This window comes from Cucurbita pepo, chromosome LG07 (genome assembly GCF_002806865.2).
Source record: "Cucurbita pepo subsp. pepo cultivar mu-cu-16 chromosome LG07, ASM280686v2, whole genome shotgun sequence".
Taxonomy (NCBI): Eukaryota; Viridiplantae; Streptophyta; class Magnoliopsida; order Cucurbitales; family Cucurbitaceae; genus Cucurbita; species Cucurbita pepo.
Genome location: NC_036644.1, coordinates 411,925 through 434,914, shown reverse-complemented (window position 1 = coordinate 434,914; position 22,990 = coordinate 411,925). Strand labels below are relative to the sequence as shown.

General features: G+C 37.0%; 5 protein-coding genes across 8 annotated transcripts in view; 3 read left to right on the top strand and 2 right to left on the bottom strand.

The window, feature by feature from the left end:
- Positions 1–3,645, top strand: part of LOC111798436 (magnesium transporter MRS2-5) — a 4,172-nt gene extending 527 nt beyond the window's left edge. Inside the window, exons 2-6 of the mRNA XM_023681581.1 lie at positions 1,489–1,559; positions 2,497–2,625; positions 2,714–3,037; positions 3,151–3,198; positions 3,296–3,645. Of these exons, the coding sequence (XP_023537349.1) occupies positions 1,489–1,559; positions 2,497–2,625; positions 2,714–3,037; positions 3,151–3,198; positions 3,296–3,526 (803 nt within the window). The 3' untranslated portion in view covers positions 3,527–3,645. The remainder of the gene's footprint in view (positions 1–1,488; positions 1,560–2,496; positions 2,626–2,713; positions 3,038–3,150; positions 3,199–3,295) is intronic.
- A 143-nt stretch (positions 3,646–3,788) lies between these two features.
- Positions 3,789–9,236, bottom strand: LOC111798435 (probable inactive purple acid phosphatase 1). Of its 3 annotated transcripts, none has more exons than XM_023681578.1 (13): positions 8,976–9,236; positions 8,471–8,663; positions 8,240–8,331; positions 8,062–8,128; positions 7,830–7,952; positions 7,055–7,147; positions 6,735–6,864; positions 6,487–6,568; positions 6,091–6,223; positions 5,343–5,548; positions 5,132–5,257; positions 4,559–4,868; positions 3,789–4,347 (listed from the first exon to the last, which is right to left on the bottom strand). In XM_023681578.1, the coding sequence occupies exons 1-13, from the start codon at positions 9,113–9,115 to the stop codon at positions 4,042–4,044; spliced, it is 2,001 nt and encodes a 666-aa protein (XP_023537346.1). In that variant the 5' UTR covers positions 9,116–9,236; the 3' UTR covers positions 3,789–4,041. The 3 variants fall into 3 exon arrangements, with proteins under 3 accessions (XP_023537346.1, XP_023537347.1, XP_023537348.1); XM_023681579.1 differs by having other exon boundaries at positions 3,819–4,347; positions 8,471–8,668; positions 8,976–9,102; XM_023681580.1 differs by having other exon boundaries at positions 3,819–4,347; positions 8,471–8,673; positions 8,976–9,094.
- A 1,550-nt stretch (positions 9,237–10,786) lies between these two features.
- LOC111798024 (14-3-3-like protein GF14 iota) lies at positions 10,787–13,707 on the top strand. Its single transcript, XM_023680971.1, has 7 exons — positions 10,787–10,991; positions 11,489–11,795; positions 12,243–12,330; positions 12,460–12,569; positions 12,651–12,799; positions 13,223–13,269; positions 13,364–13,707. The coding sequence occupies exons 1-7, from the start codon at positions 10,916–10,918 to the stop codon at positions 13,379–13,381; spliced, it is 795 nt and encodes a 264-aa protein (XP_023536739.1). The 5' UTR covers positions 10,787–10,915; the 3' UTR covers positions 13,382–13,707.
- Positions 13,708–14,274: 567 nt separating this feature from the next.
- On the bottom strand, positions 14,275–18,632 carry LOC111798425 (pentatricopeptide repeat-containing protein At1g26460, mitochondrial). Of its 2 annotated transcripts, none has more exons than XM_023681555.1 (7): positions 17,847–18,632; positions 16,840–17,062; positions 16,278–16,760; positions 15,416–15,622; positions 15,007–15,144; positions 14,725–14,913; positions 14,275–14,588 (listed from the first exon to the last, which is right to left on the bottom strand). In XM_023681555.1, exons 1-6 carry the CDS (start codon positions 18,461–18,463, stop codon positions 14,725–14,727), a joined length of 1,857 nt encoding a protein of 618 aa, XP_023537323.1. In that variant the 5' UTR covers positions 18,464–18,632; the 3' UTR covers positions 14,275–14,588. The 2 variants fall into 2 exon arrangements, with proteins under 2 accessions (XP_023537323.1, XP_023537324.1); XM_023681556.1 differs by having other exon boundaries at positions 14,275–14,603; positions 17,847–18,463.
- A 1,557-nt stretch (positions 18,633–20,189) lies between these two features.
- LOC111798427 (PLASMODESMATA CALLOSE-BINDING PROTEIN 3-like) lies at positions 20,190–21,871 on the top strand. Its single transcript, XM_023681557.1, has 4 exons — positions 20,190–20,436; positions 20,567–20,806; positions 20,910–20,946; positions 21,374–21,871. The coding sequence occupies exons 1-4, from the start codon at positions 20,382–20,384 to the stop codon at positions 21,651–21,653; spliced, it is 612 nt and encodes a 203-aa protein (XP_023537325.1). The 5' UTR covers positions 20,190–20,381; the 3' UTR covers positions 21,654–21,871.
- The last annotated feature ends 1,119 nt before the right edge of the window (positions 21,872–22,990 follow it).

The window sequence follows — 22,990 nt, the reverse complement described above, 5'->3', positions numbered from 1 at the left end:
TAGAAGATTAGTGGACTTTGGCTATTAGCACAATGTTACCAAAAATACATCCTCGACACACAATGGCAAGGTGTCGGCCCCAATACTCTGTTATTCCAAAACAATATATTTTTTTTTAACAAAAATGAATAAAAGTTACTACTCATTCAAAATGGTTTATAGTTCATAGACTTCAAAAATCCCCGTTAGGCCCTCTTGTTGGGTTATGAACGCTCTCTTGTACGTACCAAAGCTATCGACATGGTTATATCTGATAAATATATATATATATATTCTTAGATAAAGCTAAAACTATATGGGGATAGAGGATTATATTTGGTAAACTTATATATAGTAGACTGAATCATATATATATATATATATATATAGATAAAGTTATATATGGTAGATGTTATATCTCGTACTATATAATCACACACATATATATATATATATATTCTTAGATACAGCTATATATGGCAGATGTTTATATCTGGTAAACCTATATATATATTTGTTAGAGGTTGTTACTTTTCTGCCTTCTCTATATTTTCTCTTATAGTGTCGTCAATATAAACCTTTTGCTAATATTTCTGCTTGTATTTTCTCTTCATCTAGATTGATTGTGTGTTGTTGTGTGATCCTAACACCTTTTCCCTTTAATGAAGGAATAAAAAGAGACGGTATTTGTAAGGAATGTAGGTTAGAAGAATGAAAAAATGTTCCTACTTTCCTAGTAAGAACAAACTAATGGTGTCGGGCAAACCGTCATTGCCAACTTGGTCTCGTTCTTTTGGATTGGAGTCCATTCTTGTAGTTAGTGTTGCGACTTCGTTTGTTGGCTTGTTTTTTGTATGCCCTTGTATATTCTTTCATCTTTCTCAATGAAGCTTAGTTCTTGTAACAGTCCAAGCCCACCGCTAGCAGATACTGTCTGCTTTGGCCCACTACTTATTGCTGTCAGCCTCACGGTTCTTGTGAGAATCCCACATTGGTTGGGCCGTTACAGTATTGGCTAGTGGTGGGCTTGGGCCGTTACAGTATGTTAGGGAGAGGTTTCCACACTCTTATCAAGAATGTTTCGCTCCCCTCTCCAACCGATGTGGGATCTCACGATCCACTCCCCTTGGGGGCCAGCGTTCTCGCTGGCACACAGCTCGGTGTCTAGCTATGATACCATTTGTAATAGCCCAAGCTCACCACTAGCGAATATTGTCAGCTTTCGTCAGCCTCACGGTTTTAAAACGCGTCTATTAGAGAGAGATTTCCACACCACTATAAGGAATGTTTCGTTCCCCTCTCCAACCGACGTGAGATCTCACACTTACCTCCAAGAAGGACTAATCACGGTGAATTTATTACACTTCTACTAACCTTTTTTAGCTGCTTAGTAAAACACAGCTTGTATTGTTTTTGTGTGTTGAACCGCCACCAAATGCTCTGTTGAAAGAATGAAAAAAGAGTGTCGTAGTTGTAGCTGCTTATGATGACACTTCCCAATTTGTACAGATGATTTGCCCTTTGAATTTAGGGCACTGGAGCTGGCGCTGGAACTTACTTGTTCATTTCTTGACACTCAGGTATCTCTCTCGCTGCTACCATTGCATGTGTACATTGATATCAGCTAAGTATTCAATGTGGTATATTTTTGGTATTGCTCTGACCCCATAATCCGACCAACTTGGACTACCCACCAACCGAAACCATAAAAGTTGGGTTAAGTTAGTTGGTTTGGTTTATGGGTTGACATTTTTTGGTCAGGTCAACCCGACCAACCCGAAAATAGGGTTACAACCTAACCCGTATCCTACTTGTAAAAAGATTAAGTCTAACGTTTGTAACTGATGTTAGTGATATGTGATTTGTGCATGTTTGATATTTGAATTTTACAAGATTTTAATTGTTAATGTAAATTGAAAATAGAGGGTTGGGTTGGGTTGGGTTGGGTTGTGAACTCTATTCGGGTTGTTTGGGTCACCAACCGAACCAATTTTAAATTTTGAATTGGTTCAAAAGATTTTTCCAACCCAACCCGTGTACACCGAGGAAAGGAACCGAGTTTTAGGTTTTAAATATGAGAGTGAATACTCCTTTCATCTAAGAGCATATAGGGGACCTAAATCTTCACTCACTCCTTTGGACAGCCCATTGTTATGCCAGCAGGATAACAAACTTGAAACGTGGAGTCCGAGCGACCAGTGAGCGAGTGGTTAGTGGCCAATAGCCCCTTAGTTAATGGCATTACTCTCTGCGGCTGGCACTCAAGGAACCACGGGGCACTCCATACGGAGCAAGCAAGTCTTGGGGATGAGACACCCGCGCAAAGACCTTAATTCTCATTAGGAGGTCTGATACTAAATAAACACGTATCACCATAAGCTCTGGCAACAGCCATTACTGGTTTATGCAGACTTAGAGCTACTGTTATGTACTTCTAAATTAGGAATCCATATTCTAAACAATTCTTACTGTTGTGTTAGCTGGTCTTTGAACTGCTTATCTTCTTCGGCTCGACAGATGAAGGGGATGGAAATCGAGATATACCCTCTACTGGATGCTTTAGCGTCTTCGATAAACACGCTTAATCTCGAAAGAGTTCGAAGATTTAAAGGCAACCTTCTGTCCTTGACTCAACAAGTGCAAAAGGTAAGTATCCCGGAACATTGTAATCTTTTGCAACTACGTTTTTTTCGCGTCGTTACATTATATATTATCGTTTCGTGTCAAATATCAGGTACGTGATGAAGTCGAGCATCTGATGGACGATGATGGGGATATGGCAGAGATGTTTCTGACAGAAAAGAAACAAAGATTGGAGGCGAACATCCGAAGTAACTTGTATCTCGAAACTAGTTTCTTCGGGAAACCAAAATCTGCTCCTGTTTCACCAGTGGGTTCGACCAATGAATCTTTTAAATTACAAAGGGCTTTTAGCAGTATTGTAAACTCGAGCAGCTTGATGAGTTCATCAAATGGTGGTGATAACGTCGAACAATTGGAGATGCTGCTCGAGGCGTACTTCGTGGTTATTGATGACATGCTCAGTAAATTGTTATCGGTATGAAATATTTACACTTCTTTAGGTTCTCGTATAGCAGCGTATCGGTGAGAGCGCTTAGAAAACGACATTGAAACGTGCTGAAATTGAAACGTTTTTGATGAATTATGCAGCTCAAAGAATCTATAGATGACACAGAAGATCTGATCAACATTAAACTGGTAATTCTGTGATTTCTAAGATGCTTTATGGTTAGTTAATCACATGGAAATGCAAGAATGAATGCAATGGGAAGCTTCTTTCTTTGTGGATTAACAGGGCAACGTTCAGAACCAGCTGATACAATTCCAGGTGCTTTTCACTGCAGCTACGTTCTTGGCTACGATGTTTGCGGCGTTAACTGCAGTTTTCGGCATGAATTTTTCCGACGATGTCTTCGAGCATCCGACTTCTTTCCAGTGGATAGTTTACTTGACCTTGATTGCCTGTGGCCTTGTGTTTATCTCTTTTCTATTCTATTTTAGGTACAAGAAAATCTTCCCATTGTAATTGAGCTGCAGTATGTACCTGTTTGTACCTCTCTGCAAAATGCAAAATGAATATATATAGAACGTTGAGTTATGCTCAATTTGACATGCAATTTAGAATTCACCAAGTATCCAGCAAAATATGTTGGGTAAACTCGAGTTTTCCAACTTTAGATTTAGCACACCCGAATTTATTAAACCATTACAAACATCTCCTAAAAATCAATACCATCACTCAACTTTCTCCACTCCATTCAGTAAGAAGTCAATCATTCAAAACAAGATATCTGAAATATCAATAGATAGAGCTTTCATGGCAGAAACAAAGACAGAAAAATGGCATTTCATCCGATAATAAATAGTTGCTGTGTGTCTTGCATATGATTTTATGCATACATGAAAGCATCGGTTCGTTCGGTTAGACGAAACCTGCTAAAAAGGCTTAATATCGGTAATATGTAGATGGCGATACAGCCTAATGCACCAAACAATAAGCAGAGAGATCTTGTACCATTCGTTGCATGGTCGAACACCATGTTACGAAGCCAGTGTCGTGCTGGGGCAACTATCAACTGCACAGGCTAAAATGTCCCTATAATCCCTTGATAGTCTGAATGAGTCATAAACCCTTCCATCACTACTCTTCTTGTACTCAAACAAAAGGTTTGAATGGTCAAATGCAGTAAGCTTGACAAATCCATAATCATAATCTCTGTAAATACTCCATTTTGTTTGGAGTGTGATAAATGGTGAAAGGCTTGCCCCTCCACCACCAGCAACGACATGAATTGTTCCATTCAAGGCGCCCTTATAGTAGTGTTTCTCATCATTGGTACAAATATTCTGTGCAAGAAATGGAAGGCAATGCATTAGCTTGTTGCATGGTGATGATTGTACTTACTATATAGTCTGGAATTTATAACTAAGATCTATATGGTCACATGAACACTACTATCAAATTTTCGCGAAAATTAGAACTAATACATGTATATTTCATAGTTAAACAAAGGCAACATGGGGAAAAAGAAATTATTGCAACAAAATTTAAGAATACCTGGTAGATGGGACATGTTCTCTCGTAACTATGCACATGGCCATATATAGCAAGATCAACCTTATATTTCTGCCAGAGACTTTGAAGGCTCTCACGGCCCATTGGTTCTGAAGATGACCCTTGCTCAGCATAAAATGTGCAAGAAGAGTAACCCAACACACGATGTGCCAGAAAAATTAGCCATGGCTGCTTTTGCCTATCAACAGAAGCTAGACAGTGCTCAATGAACTTGTATTGTTCTGTTCCCTCTCTCCAGTCGAGCTCTGTGTTGGCAACGCAGAAGCGAAACATACCATAGTCTGAGACATACCTGATGTAATAGGTATATATGTTCAACTGAGGAATTTTTCATTAAAATCTAGAGAACAATGAAAATCTGGAACAAATATGTCTTCATAAAGCCATAATTATATTTTTTGCTTTACATAATCAAATGTTAGGAGATAAGGTCTCAGAGAATATTGTTCTACGGTGTGAACAGGCTTATTAAAAGAGCAGCTCTACAAGCAACACTAAAATATCAGTGAAATCAAATTAAATCTAGTCGGAAGTTATCAAAACAAGCTTCATTACCAAAACTTTTCCCGATTCTCAGCAGGGACATAGAACAAATTTTGAGCCACTACACCACATTCTCCCCCTGAATCCATGGTGTCATAGAAGGATCCACTCCCTGGCCAGTCACGCTCATGGTTACCACTAAAACAACATGTGATCAGTTGATAAAACAAACAAGAAAAGCTAACTTCCAGACAATGTGTAAGCCATTTAGAGGAGGAAGTACCTAGCAATCATGTAAGGCACTGTTGATGCAATTGGCCCAATTTGTGCAGTAAACTGATCCCACTGAGAAAGATATCCGTTCGCATAACATATATCTCCAATGTGGAAAACGATATCAATATTTTTCAAATCTTGTATAAGCGTTCTAGTAGTATTGAGAGAGCCATGCTGGAAATCGTTGAATTCATTAGAACCATCAGCTTCATCCTGTGCAGTATATTACATAAAGGTAAGTTCCAAAGTCTTTATATGGTCAATGGTCATGAGCTAAATGAAACAATTATGTTTGCCAGAAATTTGGATGTGCAAATATAATTATCGTTGCTATAAAACATTTTGGTTGAGCTTGTTTTTTAAGCATATAAATGAATGAACTATTGAACATACTTAATTTGAATTTAACTATGAACCTTTGCTGTAAGATGTTGCAGCATTCAGAAATTCGTAGATAGCTTTTTTTTTTTCATAGATAACTTTTTTATGATTTTAATTAAATCAAATAGTTGAGGAGTCAAACTTCTATGTCTAACTGTGTGAGTGTGTGTAAATGTTCTTCACATGATTGTGTCTTCCTTTCTGAAAAGCTACATGCCATTCTGTAGCTATGTCCATACCATAATTTAGGAAACATTTACTTGATCGTTTGTATGCTAAGAAATTACCAAAAAAAGTTCTTCATCTCAGTGAGTTCATATCATAATTATGGTTCATGGATTTGTAAATGTAAGAATCCAGCAAAAGGTCCAAACCTTTCCCATGTCACCAAAAATAACAACTCTTTGTAACGAATTTTGACCAGGATAAGGCGGGGCTCTGAACTTATATGTCGAGCTCCAAATATATGAGCCATTGGTTAATCTATGTCCCAATTTGTATGTATACCTACAGTAAAGAGTAAAAAAGATATTAGCAGTCAGAAGTCTGAATAGCCACCCTCTCAAAAGGCTATTGTTATATTGTAATTTCTTTTTGATATTGCAATATAGTTTTTGGGTTGCTTTCTTATAATTGGGATCCTAACAGCGTAACGTTCAGATGCATATCAACGGTATAAATAATCTTAAATATCCTATTACATTTGGAGCTGTTTAACGGGATGATCTACATATAGCTATGAACAAAAATTTGGGATTCATATAGCTTACTCATTGTTGGGCCACAATTCCTTGAGAAAACTGGTGTGTATAAATCCAGGGTCTCGCCATCCCACTGTCCTTGCAGGTGCACCTAAAGAGATAATCTATGAGATGAAATACCTTTAAAAAACATGAGATCAGAAAATAATACGACAATAGGAATTGAGCAGCAGCTACTAAACTACTGTTTGGCAGGGAAATGTAGCAGATCTCTTATAAATAGCTGTAGCAGATCTATATTTAAGGAATTTACATACCACACATGCTGTTACGATCAAAAGTCAGTGTGCCCGCTGGGGATCGCATAAGGTCTTTTCCATTTTGGCTCCACTCAACCAAAGGTTCAGCCTCATCAATTCCGTATCCACTTGTCCATGTTACAGTCATCTGAGTATCAATGGTTAAACCATATCATCTTCATATAGATTTAACTAACAAATCAAAAGCACGAGCGATTATCACAAACCTCAAGAGCTGGTAAACTAAGGGAAACTAATGCTTGGTTGAAAATTTATCTATTCACTAAAAATAACCTAGATAACCAGTTATGTGAACACAATAGCTAGCTTATACTTACTTCATTCCAATCTTTTCCTTGTGCCAAGCGTGGGTAAAGTGGTGCATCAGGATTTGCAAAAGTTACTCGGTTTGATATTGCCACCACCTTCGGCTAAATATGAAAAGGGAATGAATAAGATAAAATGTATGCAAACAAACTCACCAAAACGTTTGCCAAGGTTAAGTTCAATTATGAATATTTATAAAGAAGAAAGCAAGTGAAATTAGCTAACACAGATGATTGTATGTTGATATGATACCATTGTTCGGTGCATGAGACAAACTGTCGGGTCTATGCACACTGATACGACAACTAAATCAACTTGATAGGAAGGTTGATTCTAAAAGATACAACAATATGCCATGGCCAACTTAAATAATTTTAAATACTAACCCTAGATGTTCATAACACATAAACATCTATCATCACAGTGATAAGATAGGTATTATTCACTTGGGAGGCTCAATTCCAAGGAGAGGGGAAAAGGCAAGAAAACAAATCCCAGAGGTAAAAAGGTCAGAATAGTTGGGTCCTCATTGATAATGGCAAGTATTATTCACCGTAGGTTCTGGCTTGTGAGCTTACATTTGCATGATAGTGCAAGAGTTCAGAACACAATCCTAAAAGCAGTGAAGCAGAAAATGAATGGATAAGATCAAACAACACAGGAATGTTTTAAAGAAAACTTTTTGTTGGTATCAAATTTATTGTCCATAGATATTTTGAATCCATGAAGTGAATGAAACCAAAAAAAAAAAAAAAAAAAAAAAAAAAAAAAAAAAAAAAAAAANACTTTCGCTAAACCACCAGAAAATAATGCGAACGAGAAGTCGGATCTCTGGTTTATCAGCTGAAGTTTCAAAAGCCCTCGTCCAGTAGTTTTGTACTTGGGATTTGTGTAATTGGCATACAGAAACTGCAATAAACTTCATATAATTAGTTGGCTAATGAACTCTCTACGCTTCAGAGAGAGGCTAAATATAGACGAAATTCATGAAACAACTTAAAAATCAAGTGTAATGAACCTTGATAGGTGCAGAACACAACAATGGTGGATATACTCTTGGATTATCCATAGGGCAGGAAGAAGAACTGAAATAGAATAACAAAATTTTGCACTCAATCAATGAAACAATCATACTAGCATGAAATAAACACAAAAATGCTTTGAAGAAACTCAAAATTGAAACCAATGCAGATAACCTGAAATTGGCTGGAGAAAATACTCCAATCCAATCATCAGAGGACGGGTTTGGAGAACTATACTTCAATGTTACCCATTCTGCATTCTCGCCCTGCAACAGAAAACAGACTTTCTCAATCAAAAACAAGTTCTAAAACAAATACATATTAGCTTCCAAGATTGGCATTTCTATAGAGTTAAAAACACGATCACCACTGAATTAGACCAAAACATAGGGCATTGAAGCTTGCCTTCAATCCAAGAACAGATGGAGAGGCTTTAACATCAGCATTTTCATTAAGAGCGAATGTAGATTTATGAATAGCAATTTTCGAGAAAGGATGGCTTCCATGTGATTTGACTTGTTGCAGTGTCGCTAGAATCCATAATATTCCCAGGCAGAGAAATTCCAGGGGTCTCATCACAACCGATATCTGAACTGAACTGAACTGAACCAAAACACCAGAAATCAAATCGGTAAGAAGATTTTAGCAAAATCCTTACCAAAAATGACGATATAAATTGTGCAAATCAATGAAAGTAAGTGGAAAACAGATCAACATGACCGGAAAAAAGTCAGTAAAAACTGCAAGTAAACCTCATCCTTGCAAAGCAGTTCAAATCGGTACAAAAAAACAATCTCCTCCGCTTGAAACCAAGCTCTCGAGCACTTAGCTAATCACTCAAGAAGCGAACTCAAAAATCATACTCCATAACGAAATTAGATATGGTTTAAGAAAACTGATCAATAAGTACCTGCAGAAGAACGAAGCTGAAAAGGATCGGAGTTCAAATTTTGACAAAACTTTGGAAGTGCTAGAACCTGTCCATTGTCGACGACAGAGCGGCTCCTTCAAATTCGAATTCAGTTGGAGCGGATGATGAGAAACAGCCATTAGTGAAGAGCTTTAAATAATCAAAAGGTGTGAGGAATCTTGCAAGAAGATTCCGGTTATCTTCTGTTCTTACACCATAATTGCGAGACTTTTGGTCGCCGGAGAGTTGACGCCGTCGGTCAAACTTGTCCCATACCATAATCCACCGTTTTACCATTTACGTGACAAATTAAGATAATTAAATTGAAATAATTTTCTCTTTAAAAAAAAGTTAATAACTGATTTTAAAAATAAAAAGGTTAAATCTTTAATAAATAAATAAAAAGTTAAAATTTTTATTTAGTGTTATTACAAATAAAAATAATTAACTTATATAATAAATTTAAAAATATTCTAAAATTGAATATTTTAAATTTTATTTTATTTAAATTTACATCTTTTAAATATTTAATTTTAGTTCATATACTTCTCATCAGTCTTAAAATTAATTAAATAGATAAAATAACTTTAATTATGTTTTTAAAAAAATAATGATAAATTTAAAATATAAATATTTAATATTTAATATTTTTTAATGTTAAATGACCACGGCTGTCATCATTACGCGTGACAAACAAGATTAAGAAAAAAAATGATATCTTGTTTTAATGAATACATTCCTTTCAAGGAAAGCTATGTCAACCCATTGATTCACAAAAGTTTTTATTTTATTTTCCCTTTTTAAATAATTCAAATATTAAATTTTAAATTTTTTCTATAAAAATATATATATATATATATATATATATAAATGAAAGATAAATAGACGAAAAAATTGTCAATAGTGTTCCTCAACAATAGTGACAACCGAGATTGAAGGAAAACATATGAAAAAGGTCGAGAGAGTGGGTCGGGGAGGTAGGTCGACACAGTGGGAAAAGAATGGAGACTATACATAAATTCCAGACCTAACGGGTGAACCACATATACGAGTCAAGTGTCACAGTCATGCTCGTCCAAGGCGTGTTGCCCATGGCCGCATGCCCATAACAAGCCCAACCCTTTATGTCTTTTCATATTCTAGTGTTTTACTTTTGCATTTCTAGGAAGTATGACATTTCAGAAATATCATGTCTAGGCCTGTCATACATGAAATGTCTCAGAATGTACTATAGGAGGATAAACTAGTTGTCAACTTCTCAATGCCCAAGGTTATATATTGTGAGCCGTGGTTATCTCTCTTGCTTGCTTATAGAACGTCTATGTCAAAAATCTCTCTTTCGAAAATCTCTCTCTGCCCTCGTTTTCTACAACCTTCTCTTAAAACTGAGGCCAGAGGCTCGAGCATACGCCGCTTGGCCGTAGCGACGTAAGAACAAATTGACTTAGCTCACTTGTCATACTTGGTATACGAGTTTTTAGCACTTAACTATCGGATTTTTGTTATCATGTGTTGTGCCACGTTGGATACGTTGCGTAGGTGGTACATAATTTACCTTAAATTGCAATCACGAGCGGATTTCATCAAGTCACTCGTGGACACGAGCCAAGCTGACCTATTTTGGACACGAGCCAAGCTAACCTATTTTTGACTTTTTAAAAAAAAAAAATTGTTTTATTTATTTAAATTACATTATTTATAATAAATAAAATAAAATTATGGAAAAGAAGAAGAAATTATAAATAAAAATTTGAAGGGCAAACCACAATTTTCGCGCATCAACCAAACCACCACTCCCAAACGAATCCAACGGTTCAGATTCAGTTTAGTTTCTGCCCATTCCCTCTTGCTTTCTATATTCGCTTATTCTTCTTTCCTTTTCCTCTGGTTGTCTCTGTCTTTTTCGCATTTCTGCTCCATTTTTGCAGCTTTCTGAAACCATGTCTTCGTCCGAGAAGGAGAGAGAGACACAGGTCTACTTGGCCAAGCTCGCCGAGCAGGCCGAGCGCTATGACGGTATGGTCGCTATTCGCTTTTCTACTTCTCCTGCATTGTTTTTCTAATTTGTTTTGTGTTCTTTCCGATTTTTTATTCTGTTTGTTTTTCCGTGTTGTGTTGTGTTCCTTTTTTCTTTTGAGGTGCGATTTGATGAATATGTAGGGAATGATCTGTTGTTTTATTCTGGATTGTGATTTGTGTTCGTAAATGTGGACGGGAAATTGTTGATGTTGGTTTCTAGGTTCTTTGTTTCCTGTACGATTATCTTAGCGTTCGGCATTGCTTCTGATACCGAATTTTTGTTGTTGAAATGATAATTGATTTCGACCTCTTACTTCGCTTTTGTGTTTGAGAAAAGTTATCAATTATTGGATCTTCTGCATGATCGCTGTGTTAGATGCTCAATATTTATCTGATGCCTCGTTGATTTCTTTGAGTAATTTGAGGATGTTTCATATCTGTGAGGTGGAATTTTTTTTTCTTTATGGAGTTGATTCATTCATCCAATGATGCAGAAATGGTTGAGTGTATGAAGAATATTGCAAAGCTTGATCTCGAACTAACTGTGGAGGAGAGGAACCTTCTTTCTGTCGGGTACAAAAATGTCATAGGTGCACGACGAGCCTCTTGGCGCATCATGTCTTCAATTGAGCAGAAAGAGGAGTCCAAGGGAAATGAAAGCATTGTAAAATTGATAAAGGGTTACCGCCAGAAAGTAGAGGAGGAACTTTCAAAGATTTGTGGTGATATTCTCTGTATCATAGACAAGCATCTAATCCCCCATTCGTCCTCTGCAGAAGCCACTGTCTTCTACTACAAGATGTGAGTTGTTTCGTTACTATTAATTTCAAATTTGATCCTCAGCATATTTTTCTTCATTGGGTGAGTAATTTATATGTTTGGAACCTAGAAAGAAACAAAAAAACGGCTTGTTATACTCCGAATCCAAATGATACAGATTTAATACTAATGGAATTCTGTTGTCCTGTATTTCTTTTTGGGATATCAGTGGCTTTTGATCATACCCTGTACACCACGAGGAGACTTTACACACCCTAATGTTGGGGATATATGTTTTTATTCATTCTTAAAATCTGTGAGATAGGCCATAGATAGGTTGATGGTGAATACTGCTTGATGTTTCTATTATCTTGTCCGTCCTTTTCTGTAATAGTATATGTAATGTGTACAAATATGATCATAATGTGTTGTTTTAACAAATATTAGTATGCTGTTTGTAGTTACATGTCATAGCATGCATGATTTCAGGAAAGGTGACTACTTTCGCTATCTTGCTGAGTTCAAGACAGATCAAGATAGAAAAGAAGCTGCTGATCAGTCATTGAAGGGATATGAGGCATTTATTTTCTCTATAACATTCAAGCTCACATTAGAAATACAAAACATTAACTGTTTGCTTTTTCTAGATTAAAACATTGCCTCCTCTGCAATTATTTGAGGTGCTCTATTGCCATTTTTGTAACAGGCTGCCTCAAGTACTGCGAATACTGAACTCCCATCAACCCACCCCATCCGGCTTGGCCTTGCTCTCAATTTTTCTGTCTTCTACTACGAGATTATGAATTCTCCTGAGAGGTATTATTAAGCCTAGTTTTCAGTTATTGTATTAAGATTGAAAACCTTTACCCTCGTAATGTAATGAGATTCTTCTTGCAGAGCTTGCCATTTAGCTAAACAAGCTTTTGATGAGGCAATTGCAGAGTTGGATACCTTGAGTGAGGAATCATACAAGGACAGCACTCTAATCATGCAACTGTTGAGAGACAACCTCACCCTCTGGACCTCAGATTTGCCTGAAGACGGCGGTATATGTCATAATTGATTCTAGAATAATGTCTTATTGTTTGTCCATATACATAGCATATCGTTCAGGATCTGCCATCCACAGTTTTTCGTTGATTCTCATATAACACTTAAATGCTGAATTTAACCATTATTGGTTGGCCTAGTCGTTAACAACCGGAGAATGGGTCAAGCTGTCAATCGACCTAGAATTTAAGATCATACCAATTATCTTGGCAACTAATAGGGTTAGATGATTATCTCATGAGAATAGTCAAGGTGCAAAAAAAAATCTACCCATGGATATTGAAAGAACATGTAGTTATCTTGGCAACTAAATATAGTAGGGTTAGATGATTTTCTCATTTGAGAATTTCTCGTACTGTCTCTATCTGATAAAAATTTCATCTGTTGTTGCACATCTACTAATTTATGAACGACATCAGGTGAAGAGAACGTCAAAGCTGAGGATTCCAAGCCTGTTGAACCTGAGGTAAGTCATTTGAAGTCCTTTCCTGTTTCAATCTTATAAATTCAGTTTCTACTTTCTATTACTCTTGATGACTTGAAACTGATTCATTACTTAGCCCCAGCAAGCGAAATGAGAGAGCCCCTCTACACATCATCTAGAGACGGATTTCTTTCCAAAGAGAATTTAAAGAATAGCTCTACGGTGTGGGATTGGACTGCACTATCAGATTTCTTGCGGCGTTTTTTTATTCATTTGGTCCAACTGAAGCTGGAGTTTTTTTTTTTTTTTTTCCAAGCTTTTGTTTCAAGTTCAAATTCAAATTCACCTCTTCTTTCATGTTGTTGATTCGTAAAACTAAGTGGATAATTGAATCATAACTATCATAGGTGCATATCTCTATTATTGTAATATGATAGTATCTATTATTGTAATATGATAGTATCGAATATATCCACATAAGATATGATCTATTAGACATTATCAAGCTAATTAGACATAAAATTAAAAGTTTAAAACCTATTGGACACCATTAAAAGTTTTAAGAATAACGATAGACCTTAATGAAGGGCCTAATTGAAATTGCCTAACTTATTAGGGGTGAAATTGACATTTTACAACAATTAAGGACTAAAAAAGACCTTAAATCATGATTTAGTACCCTTTGAAATATTTAGCCCTTCATTTAATATCAAAATTTAAAAAAAAAAAAATAATAACCCAAAAGATTGTGATCATTTAATATCAAAATTAAGAAAAAAAAAAATAACCCAAAAGATTGTGAGATTCTCCCCTACTTAAACTAGTAATCGACAATCAGCACGTTACAATTTGGCCTGCAATTTGTAGCTAAAATGATTTCATCCACCATTTACACAAAAACTACTCCTAGAACTGATAGCACTAGGCACCGTTCTGGCTCTAGCTTCAGTTCCTACCCTGTTACCAAGTGAAAAAAACGAAAACTATTTATGCATTTTGTCCTGCAAGACACAGCCCATTCAGAAAACTCATCACTACATATCGTCGTCGAAAGGTCGAAAGGTCGAAAACTGCTGACCAAGGCATAATCATTAATTCGAGTTGGCCATATTATTCACCAAAATCAAAACTACTGAACTAAGTTTTGCTTCTCTAATTTCCTCAGAAGACATCAAACAAATATATTAGAATCTAAAATGGGGGAAAAAAAGGCATAATCCTAACATTCATCCCGCCAAGATTAAAATTCGTAGACTAGTAATGTACAAATATAGGACAACATTTCTTTATGAAGAGAAACTTTGGCAGGCTTGGCATACCAATTAGCGCAGAGCTCAGATTTTCCAAGTAGGAGTGTACCCCTGCAAAATATCAAACTAAATTTGATCAACTTTAAAATTCCCGTAAAGTGCACCATTCTTAAGCTTTTAGTTAAGAAGATGATGATTATGTTTGGATTATTTTGTTTGCGCATATTGTTTCTGCTGTAGCAGTTACCTATGCAACATAATTGGTGCCGAAATCGAGATTGAACAGCATATCCCTGCGATTCTCTGTTCCCATTCGAATTTTGAAACTTTTGGCCTGGTAATCCACCCGATCATTACTATCATAGTCCATCTCTCGGATACATCGCCTTCTCACCTTTTTCAGCATTTGTTTTGAAGGTGCAAATCCAGCAATAACCTTCCAAGAATGTTTTGTGATGTAATTAGCACCATCATGAAAGGAAACACAAATATACATATATATACAAGTTAATTAAAACAAAGCTTTTACCATATCATCAATTACAGAGAGAGCAGATTTGGGATCTCGGTTAATGAGATGAGCATCGACAAGCAATGAATATGATGTTGCATTTGGTTTGACGCCCAAACCTACTAAATGTTCAAACACCCTTGCAGCTTCAAATGTCTACAAAGTGGCCATAGTAACGCAGGAAAATTTTCAGTTTATATGGTCAAAATAAGTGTGATATCCATAAGAACATGTAGAGAAAAGTAATGCTTCACTATGCATACGGTACCCTTTGCACCAAAATCATAGCGATCGAACCCATAAACAATGCTTGTTAATCTTTTTTTCATCCATCAAATATTGGTCCAGTCCATGGAATCTCAGCAGTTAATTGTACATGTGTTTATGTGCGTGAATAAGGGAGAGGTATAAAAGGTTAAAGACTGACCTTCTTTAGCTTTCCAAATGCGTACATCAGAGCGTTGTATGAATGGATATCGGGGGTGAAACCAAAACTGGAACTAATTGCTTCAAATGTTTGATAAGCACGATCAAGGTCCCATATATTTGCACAGCCTAAAATCACACAATTCAATGCAGCAACAGACTTGTAAGGAGGATCTGCACGGCTCAAGTTTTCCAGTTGAAAATAAACCTAACAAGGAGAGAATATTAGAATGGTAACTCTGATGAATTAAAGGAAGGAAATAAAACTACATAGCCACCATGAACTTCTAAATTTAGTTAATGAATATCACATTTCAGGAAATGAAGCATGCTAGGCATCTAGTCAATGAAACACATCACATAAACCTTTTGAGTGCATGTCATGTGAGCGAGACAATTGCACTATATGTACTTTGGTCGACTTATATCGTAGTTATCATAGTTAATATTCTCCACCACACAATTTATTATCCATAAGAGCCCATACATGGCCCTGTCAAAGGAAGCTACTGCAATTTTTAATTACTTTCAATTCTTAAAAAGTGTATTTTCCACCTGTCCTCAACCACATCATATTGGTACTGAAAGTTCATTGTTCAAGTTAGACTGCTGAAGTGAAACAATATGAATGTCTTGTTTGAACAGTAATTTAAGATTAAATTTTACTGAAACACTTCATGTCCTGGTCATATATAAGAACTTTGCAGAAAGCATCAATCATTTCTTGTTATTTGAATAATGTATAAACAATGCTGGACCAATAAAAAAAAAATGCATGTACCATATTAGATTTTATACTACATTACTTATAAACAGAAAATGGAAATTGCAAATCTGTAATTTTTACTGGTAAAAGGTCATACCGTGTCCAGGGTCTCAAAACCCTTCTTAGAGCATGCCATAACTAATGGATATAAAGAAGTGAATGGGGAAAACATTTCTTCAGCAGCTCCATCATCAGAAGTCCTATAAGCCTCTTCAAACTCATGTAGGGTAGTAAAGGCCCTCTGCAGATTCCCAAATGATGCAAGAGCATAAATCTTTCCAAGGTAAGATTCGGGATTTGGGACCTTCTTTTGTCGCAATGAGCGCTTTAGAATGGCCCAAGCTGCATCTAAAAGAGAAGAGCTGTAGGTTCTACCTGCAGTTCCAAGAGCAGATACAACTATTCCTTCATCCACCGAAAGATGAACTGGAGGCCTCGCATTTTCACCCCGAGCAATCCATCTGGCCATAAATTCTAGAGCATAATAAGCTAGTTTACTATTATCCTCTTGCATTGCTACTTCAGCAATATAATTACACAAGTTCCATGGTGGGCAAAGAGCTTTATTCTGAACAGTTGCCTGTTACACCAACAAGAAAAGTAATGAAGCAATAAGCAAAAAACTATTTTCTTAGCCATTAATTGAACTGGTTTATTACCTTGCACCTATCAATTACGGACACCAATGTGTCCAGCCTGCCTTTTTTCACACAGCTCCGCACACATTCAGTGAACACTTTCAACGACAACATATGACCTGATTTTAAGGTCAAATCAATATATTTCAAGGCAGCATCAATCTGATCCGTTGACAACAGCATTCCAATTACCAAATCATATGATTCATCATCAGGCATTGACTCTCCTCCTGTCTGCAACATACTGATAACAAAAAAGAAAATAACGTTTAAAGGCTACCATATTCAAACTGAACTATGAGAACTTGTGACAACAATGTTTTAGTTTTGATAAAGGCCGCTATTCTTGTAGAGAACATATGCTTATTTATTTTTACAATACATGGAGTGGGGGATTTGAATCTCTTTAACCTTTTGGTTGATACATGCCCTATAGCAGTTGAACTATGCTCATGTTAGAACATATGCTTAATTGAATCGACTTTTGCATTTAATAGTAAATCAGGCAAAGTGCAGTGCAATTCTAAGGACAAGCTTTCATACAAAAAGAAATGACAATGAAGAGTTTCACAAGTTTATACTTGGTCGCCAACTAAATTCATGTTTCTGCCTGGTAGTTTGCTATCCTGCAAGTTAATCTCCAATAACAGGATGAGATCAAGAACAATAACTAAACGTATAGGGTAATGTTCCCTGAAAGTTGAAATCTCGTGCAGATATTCACTCGAAACAACCATTATTGTCACTCAGCAGTATTCTATTACATCAAGTTTTACAGGAAGGACCTTCTATAAATACTATTATCAATCTACGCTATATTCGCAAGACTTCAAACTTCCCATTTTTGTATGAGTAACTTCAAAGCATAATTCAAGTTACAAGGATCAACGCTGCACCCAAACAATGTAAAACTTTTAAATCCTAACGAACAAGCAACAATAAAGAGGCTAATCCAGAGAGGAACAAAAGCAGTTGAAGACTTTCACATCTGTTGAAAATTGAATGATGAATATGATTCAAAATCTAACCGTTCAATCAATTTTTCGGCAGCTTCAGTCTCCCTAGCTTGGTACATCGCCTTCAATACTAAATTGAATGATGCACTGTTAGGTGAGATCGCATAGTCCTCCATTTGAGCCACTAGATCCAGAAGCTCCCCAGCCGTGGCATTAACCATCAAGTTCGCCCTCAAATAATTGTTATACAAATTAACATCCGGCTTATTAGGCTTGCCATTCTTATCCAGCGACCGAATCCAAGACTCAAACAACTGCTTCATATCATCCCAGCGCTGGGAAGCCATCCAATCAGCAAACACATTCAACAAGCTCTGGACATCGAGCGTTTGAGACAATGCTTGAATTCGAGAACTGGGGGATTGGTTAAGGAATCCGAGGGGGATCAGAGACTGAGTCATAGAAGCGTTAGGGATCGGATTGCGCCAGTTCTCATTGTAAAGAGGGCTACCAGAGGCGGGATTCGGAGGAAGTGGAGTTGAAGGAACGTCCGCTGGTTCATTGGCGACCTGAGGTTCTTGAGAGAGATATGTGAAGGTGGTGATGGGCTTGAAGGAGCAGACATTGTTGAGGTTCGAGTTTCTGATTAGAGTGTGAGTTCGAGAGAGAATCGCCATTTTGGACGCCATGAATGGAGCATCAAAGCTAGAGAAATGGCCTTCACAGTGAGGAGGAAGAAGAAATGGCGTCAGTAGCAGTTAGGGTTTTGGCACGTTTGAGCAATAGAGACGAGAAGAAGCCATCCACAGGGGGCCAGGTTTAGAAGGGTAATATGGTAAATTTCAAGTCTAAATATCCAAATATCCCACTGCCCGTGCCCGTGCCCGTGCCCGTTCCCCGAGGCATGCTCCTTATCCTGGAAAACAAAGAACTAAGGTTAGTTTGCAAATATAGCTTTTATAAATATCTTCTTCTCCTAAAAATTGTAAAAATAACATTTATTGCATATTCTTTTAAAAAAAAAAATCAAGATTTAGGGGCAAAATCATTTTAACCTTGAATTTCAAAATTTATTATTAATTTTTTACCATTAACTTTTACTTCCGTTAATAATTTTTATATTTTAATAATTTTTTTAAATACTATTAATTGACTTTATTTATACCGTTCTTTTTTTACCACAGTAAGTCTCTAGGTCAGCTTACATACATCTCGACTATTACCAGAAAACAAATCCTATTACATTTAGTTGTTAAGGTAATTTGTAGGGTATCAAGTCCTAAAGTAGGTACCGGCAGTGACTTGAACTCATTCCTTTTATGCCCTTGGTTATTTACACGATTATCTCTTGACTATTAGGTTTATTGTAACGACTCATACCCAGAATTTAGAATTTAGATTTGGCACTCCGTGGTCCCGAATATGCCTTGTCCTCACTCTTAAGAGGTCACCCAACACAAAATTGCTCCAAGTAAAACACGCTTAACCATGATTGAGCAATTGAAAAGAAACGTGCACTTTGTTGGCATAGATAGTAACTTTTATTTCCTTTAAACTTTTCTTAGTCATCCCATCACCAGAATCTGTCTCGGTTCATTCATACCTCTCCTTTACTCGGATGTTATACTTATACAGTATGAAAGATCCAAACCCAGAATCCACACAACTTATTTCTTATACATTCATAAAAATTAGTTTAAACCACTGGCTTTTATGTACAACAAAGTAAAATACATGACAAATCGTGGAACGTTCGAGATAAAGTTCCATACTTTTCTTCCTTTTTCTCATAAAGCTGTCTTTCTAGAATCTCATCTCTTCGAGTAGTCTACGAAACTTTCGTAGCTACTGCTTTACTAACTTTAATACTCGTCGATTTTCATTATATTAGTTCCGTAGCTAGTTTTTTAAGACGAACGCTTATAGGTGTTATGTGTGGGTTTATAATCCCTAGGGAATATAGAATTCCACGTTCCATTCATCACTACAACCACCTTTACAAGACTGATACCCAAAATAAAGTGAAGTGATATCAAAGCAACCACAAATTTCAAACCTTCCTCTCATTCTTTGCCCATTTTGATCATTTTGGCTTCATTTTACCTTAAGATTGGTATCATTCACTAATGGATGATCCAAAAGGATATCTGTTCTTAATCATCTCTGATAGCAAAACCCAGCTTTACAACACTCATGTTCTTGATTTCAATCATTTTAACAACTAAATGGACCAATTTCATAGCTTTTAGCTATCAAAATTGAAGTTTTTCAATCTCTAAACCACAAATTTTGATACCCATTTACCAAAATTCTAAGTTTTCAACTCCAAATTATGCTGATTATCATACCCATAATCCAAATTAGCTCTTGTTTAGCTAATAATGTTTTACTTTTGGATGCAAAGAATCTAAATATCTCATAGAACAAAAGGGAAATGGAAGGAAAAAGAAAGAAAAAGAAGGGAAAAAAAAAGGTGAATAGTGACACACAGGCACCGCCTCCACATTCTTTCCCCACTAGAAATCTCTATTTCCCTTCCCTCTCTCTCTCTCTCTCTGCTTCGCCACAGCTCTCTGTTCTGTTCTCTCTCGGAGTTCGTGTTCATCCATGGCGGTTCTCTTGTTCTTTTCCTTGATGTTCATGGCCTTCACCTCTCATTCAGGTAACCCTTTTGTTCCTTCAAGCTTTTCTGCAACTTCAATGGAATTTTACACAAGAATCGCTTAAACCCTTTGAAGATTTTCATCTGAAATCGAAAAATTCCACTAACCCTTGGTTTAAATCTTCTTTAGATGCTATATATTGTGTTTGTAAAGATGGATTAAGCGACCAAGCCCTTCAAAAATCACTGGATTATGCTTGTGGAGCTGGAGCCGATTGTTCTCCAATCCTTCAAAATGGGGTTTGTTTTCAGCCTAATACTGTCAAAGATCATTGTAGCTATGCTGTTAATAGCTACTTTCAGCGCAAGGGTCAAGTCCAAGGGAGCTGTGATTTTTCAGGCACTGCCATGGCTAGCCAGTCTCCTCCTGGTATCACTGATTCATATCATTTTTCACTCATGTTCTTCATCAATGGCCTTGTTTTTGTTGCTTAATCTTTGTTGGGTTTGTTTTCCATGTGTTTTTTCAACAGCTGGAGCTTCTGGGTGTGTTTATCCTTCAAGTCCCAGGTACCATCTTCATGTTCTTCATAGTTTTTCAAGAATTGTTCATATCTCTAATGGAAAGTGGCTGATACTCATGCATTTTCATTTGTTTCTTTACTCAAAGTTACCTTTTCCTCAACTTTTTGAACTGATTTTAGTGAGAATCTGCTGCTTGATAGCATAAAAGAAGGCGTTCATTTAAGAATCCAATTCCCTTCTGGCTTTGTTCATAGCTGTTCATCTTTTTCACCTTAGAAACTTTCCTAATCCTGTTTAGATGAAAGTTATCCTTCACTTTTACTGTCTCTTTCTATGCTATCTATGTGCTGTTCTTCTCTGTTTTTACATCCAATGACAAAATTTACCATTTCAAAGCTTCCATGAGTGACAATGACATGAACAAATCAACAATTCAACAATTCAACACCCCTTTTCCTCTTCTCTGTTTCAGCAACGCAGGAACCCCGTCGACCACCGTCCCGGGCACGACGCCAGGAACAATCACGAACCCATCAACAACACCACCCTCAACCATGACCCCAGGCATCACACCACCCTCAACCATGACCCCAGGTATCACCCCGCCCTCGGTGTTCGGGGGCGGGATAAGCCCGACAGGCGGGGTCGGGCTCGGTGGTAGCGGGAGTAGCATGGATGGAAGCGCTGCCATTGCAGCAGCAGGCTGTAACATGTTGTTGTTGTTCATAGCCATTGTGACATCTTTGTTGTAATGTTGTTTGATGTGGGTGGAGAATATGGTTCCTTATTTGTGGAATGGGAACCTGATCCTGTTGGATGTTTTTTTTTCACCTTTTGTGTATCTATTAGAGGCTGTATTTTGCTTAATTTAATGGGGGGTTTTTGCAACCACTAATCAATAATTATGCTCTTTTTTCATTGTTAATTTGTTTTATAATAAAGTTTTATGGGATGTGTTACTATTGTTAAACATTTGAATTTAATTTTATTATATAGTTTTTATATCATATATATGTGAAGGGAATGGAAGGTAACATGGAAAGGGACAAAAAATGGAATGAAAACACATGGTACCCAACTTTAATAATGATATATATATAGGTGTGAATAGACTGATGAACTACCTGCCAACTATTTGCTTGAATATGATGAGTAAATATCTTTTTGATTATTAGTTTCTTTTTAATATTTTATTTTGGCTTGTGGATGTTATGACGCGTGTCGGGAACCTTTGAGCTTTCGGGAATAAATGCAGGTTTATTATTGCTGAGCTATGTTCGTGTTGGTTAGTTGAGCTTTTAAGTCGGTTCAATGCTAGCAGATATTGACTGCATTTGTTTGTTATGTATGGGTGTTTTGTCTCATGGTTTAAAAATGGGTCTGCTGTTGTGATGTCCCACGTTGGTTGGTGAGGAGAATAAATCACAATTTATAAGGGTGTGAAAACCTTCCCACACGTTTTAAAGCCTTGAGAGAAGCCCGAAAGGGAAAGCCCAAAGAGGACTGGATCTAGGTCTTTACAAATGATATCAGAGCCAGACACTGGACAATGTGTTAGCCTTCTTGCTGTTCTCCGAAGGGGGTAGACACGAGGTGGTGTGCAAGGACGCTGGGTCTCAAAGGGGGGTGAATTTGGGGGCGGTCCCACATCGATTGGGTGTCTAAGGGGGGTGGATTGTGACATCTCACATTGGTTGGGGAGGAGAACAAACCACCATTTATAACGCAGACGACTTTTAAAGCCTTGAGGGGAAGCCCGAAAGGGAAAGCCCAAAAAGGACAATATCTGCTAGCAGTGGATTTGGGCCGTTACAGCTACGGAGAGGTTTTCACACTGTTTCCTTTTTTTAACCGATGTGAGATCTCCACACTGTCCGATGTCTAGTTCTAATTCCATTTGTAACAGCTCAAACCCATTATTAGCCGATACTGTCTGCTTTTGCCCATTACGTATAGCCGCCAGCTTCATGGTTTTAAAACTCGTCTGCTAGCTAGGAAGAGGTTTTCACACCCTACTAATGTGGGATCTCACAATCTACCTCCCTTGGGTGCCTAGTGTTCTTTCTGGCCCACTGGCTGGTGCCTAGTT

What these genes read in the sequence shown, in the direction of transcription:
- LOC111798435 (XM_023681578.1), bottom strand. Translation starts at nt 9,115, where the DNA reads ATGGCTGTTTCTCATCATCCGCTCCAACTGAATTCGAATTTGAAGGAG. An exon ending in TCAGCTTCGTTCTTCTGCAG is followed by an intron (nt 8,664 to 8,975) that starts GTACTTATTGAT and finishes GGTTCAGTTCAG; the next exon opens with TTCAGTTCAGATATCGGTTG. An exon ending in TTTTCTCCAGCCAATTTCAG is followed by an intron (nt 8,129 to 8,239) that starts GTTATCTGCATT and finishes ATTCTATTTCAG; the next exon opens with TTCTTCTTCCTGCCCTATGG.
- LOC111798024 (XM_023680971.1), top strand. Translation starts at nt 10,916, where the DNA reads ATGTCTTCGTCCGAGAAGGAGAGAGAGACACAGGTCTACTTGGCCAAG. An exon ending in GCAGGCCGAGCGCTATGACG is followed by an intron (nt 10,992 to 11,488) that starts GTATGGTCGCTA and finishes CCAATGATGCAG; the next exon opens with AAATGGTTGAGTGTATGAAG. An exon ending in AGATTTGCCTGAAGACGGCG is followed by an intron (nt 12,800 to 13,222) that starts GTATATGTCATA and finishes GAACGACATCAG; the next exon opens with GTGAAGAGAACGTCAAAGCT.
- LOC111798425 (XM_023681555.1), bottom strand. Translation starts at nt 18,463, where the DNA reads ATGGCGTCCAAAATGGCGATTCTCTCTCGAACTCACACTCTAATCAGA. An exon ending in CCGTAATTGATAGGTGCAAG is followed by an intron (nt 16,761 to 16,839) that starts GTAATAAACCAG and finishes TTGGTGTAACAG; the next exon opens with GCAACTGTTCAGAATAAAGC. An exon ending in CATTTGGAAAGCTAAAGAAG is followed by an intron (nt 15,145 to 15,415) that starts GTCAGTCTTTAA and finishes GCCACTTTGTAG; the next exon opens with ACATTTGAAGCTGCAAGGGT.
- LOC111798427 (XM_023681557.1), top strand. Translation starts at nt 20,382, where the DNA reads ATGGCGGTTCTCTTGTTCTTTTCCTTGATGTTCATGGCCTTCACCTCT. An exon ending in GGCTAGCCAGTCTCCTCCTG is followed by an intron (nt 20,807 to 20,909) that starts GTATCACTGATT and finishes TTTTTTCAACAG; the next exon opens with CTGGAGCTTCTGGGTGTGTT. An exon ending in GTTTATCCTTCAAGTCCCAG is followed by an intron (nt 20,947 to 21,373) that starts GTACCATCTTCA and finishes TCTCTGTTTCAG; the next exon opens with CAACGCAGGAACCCCGTCGA.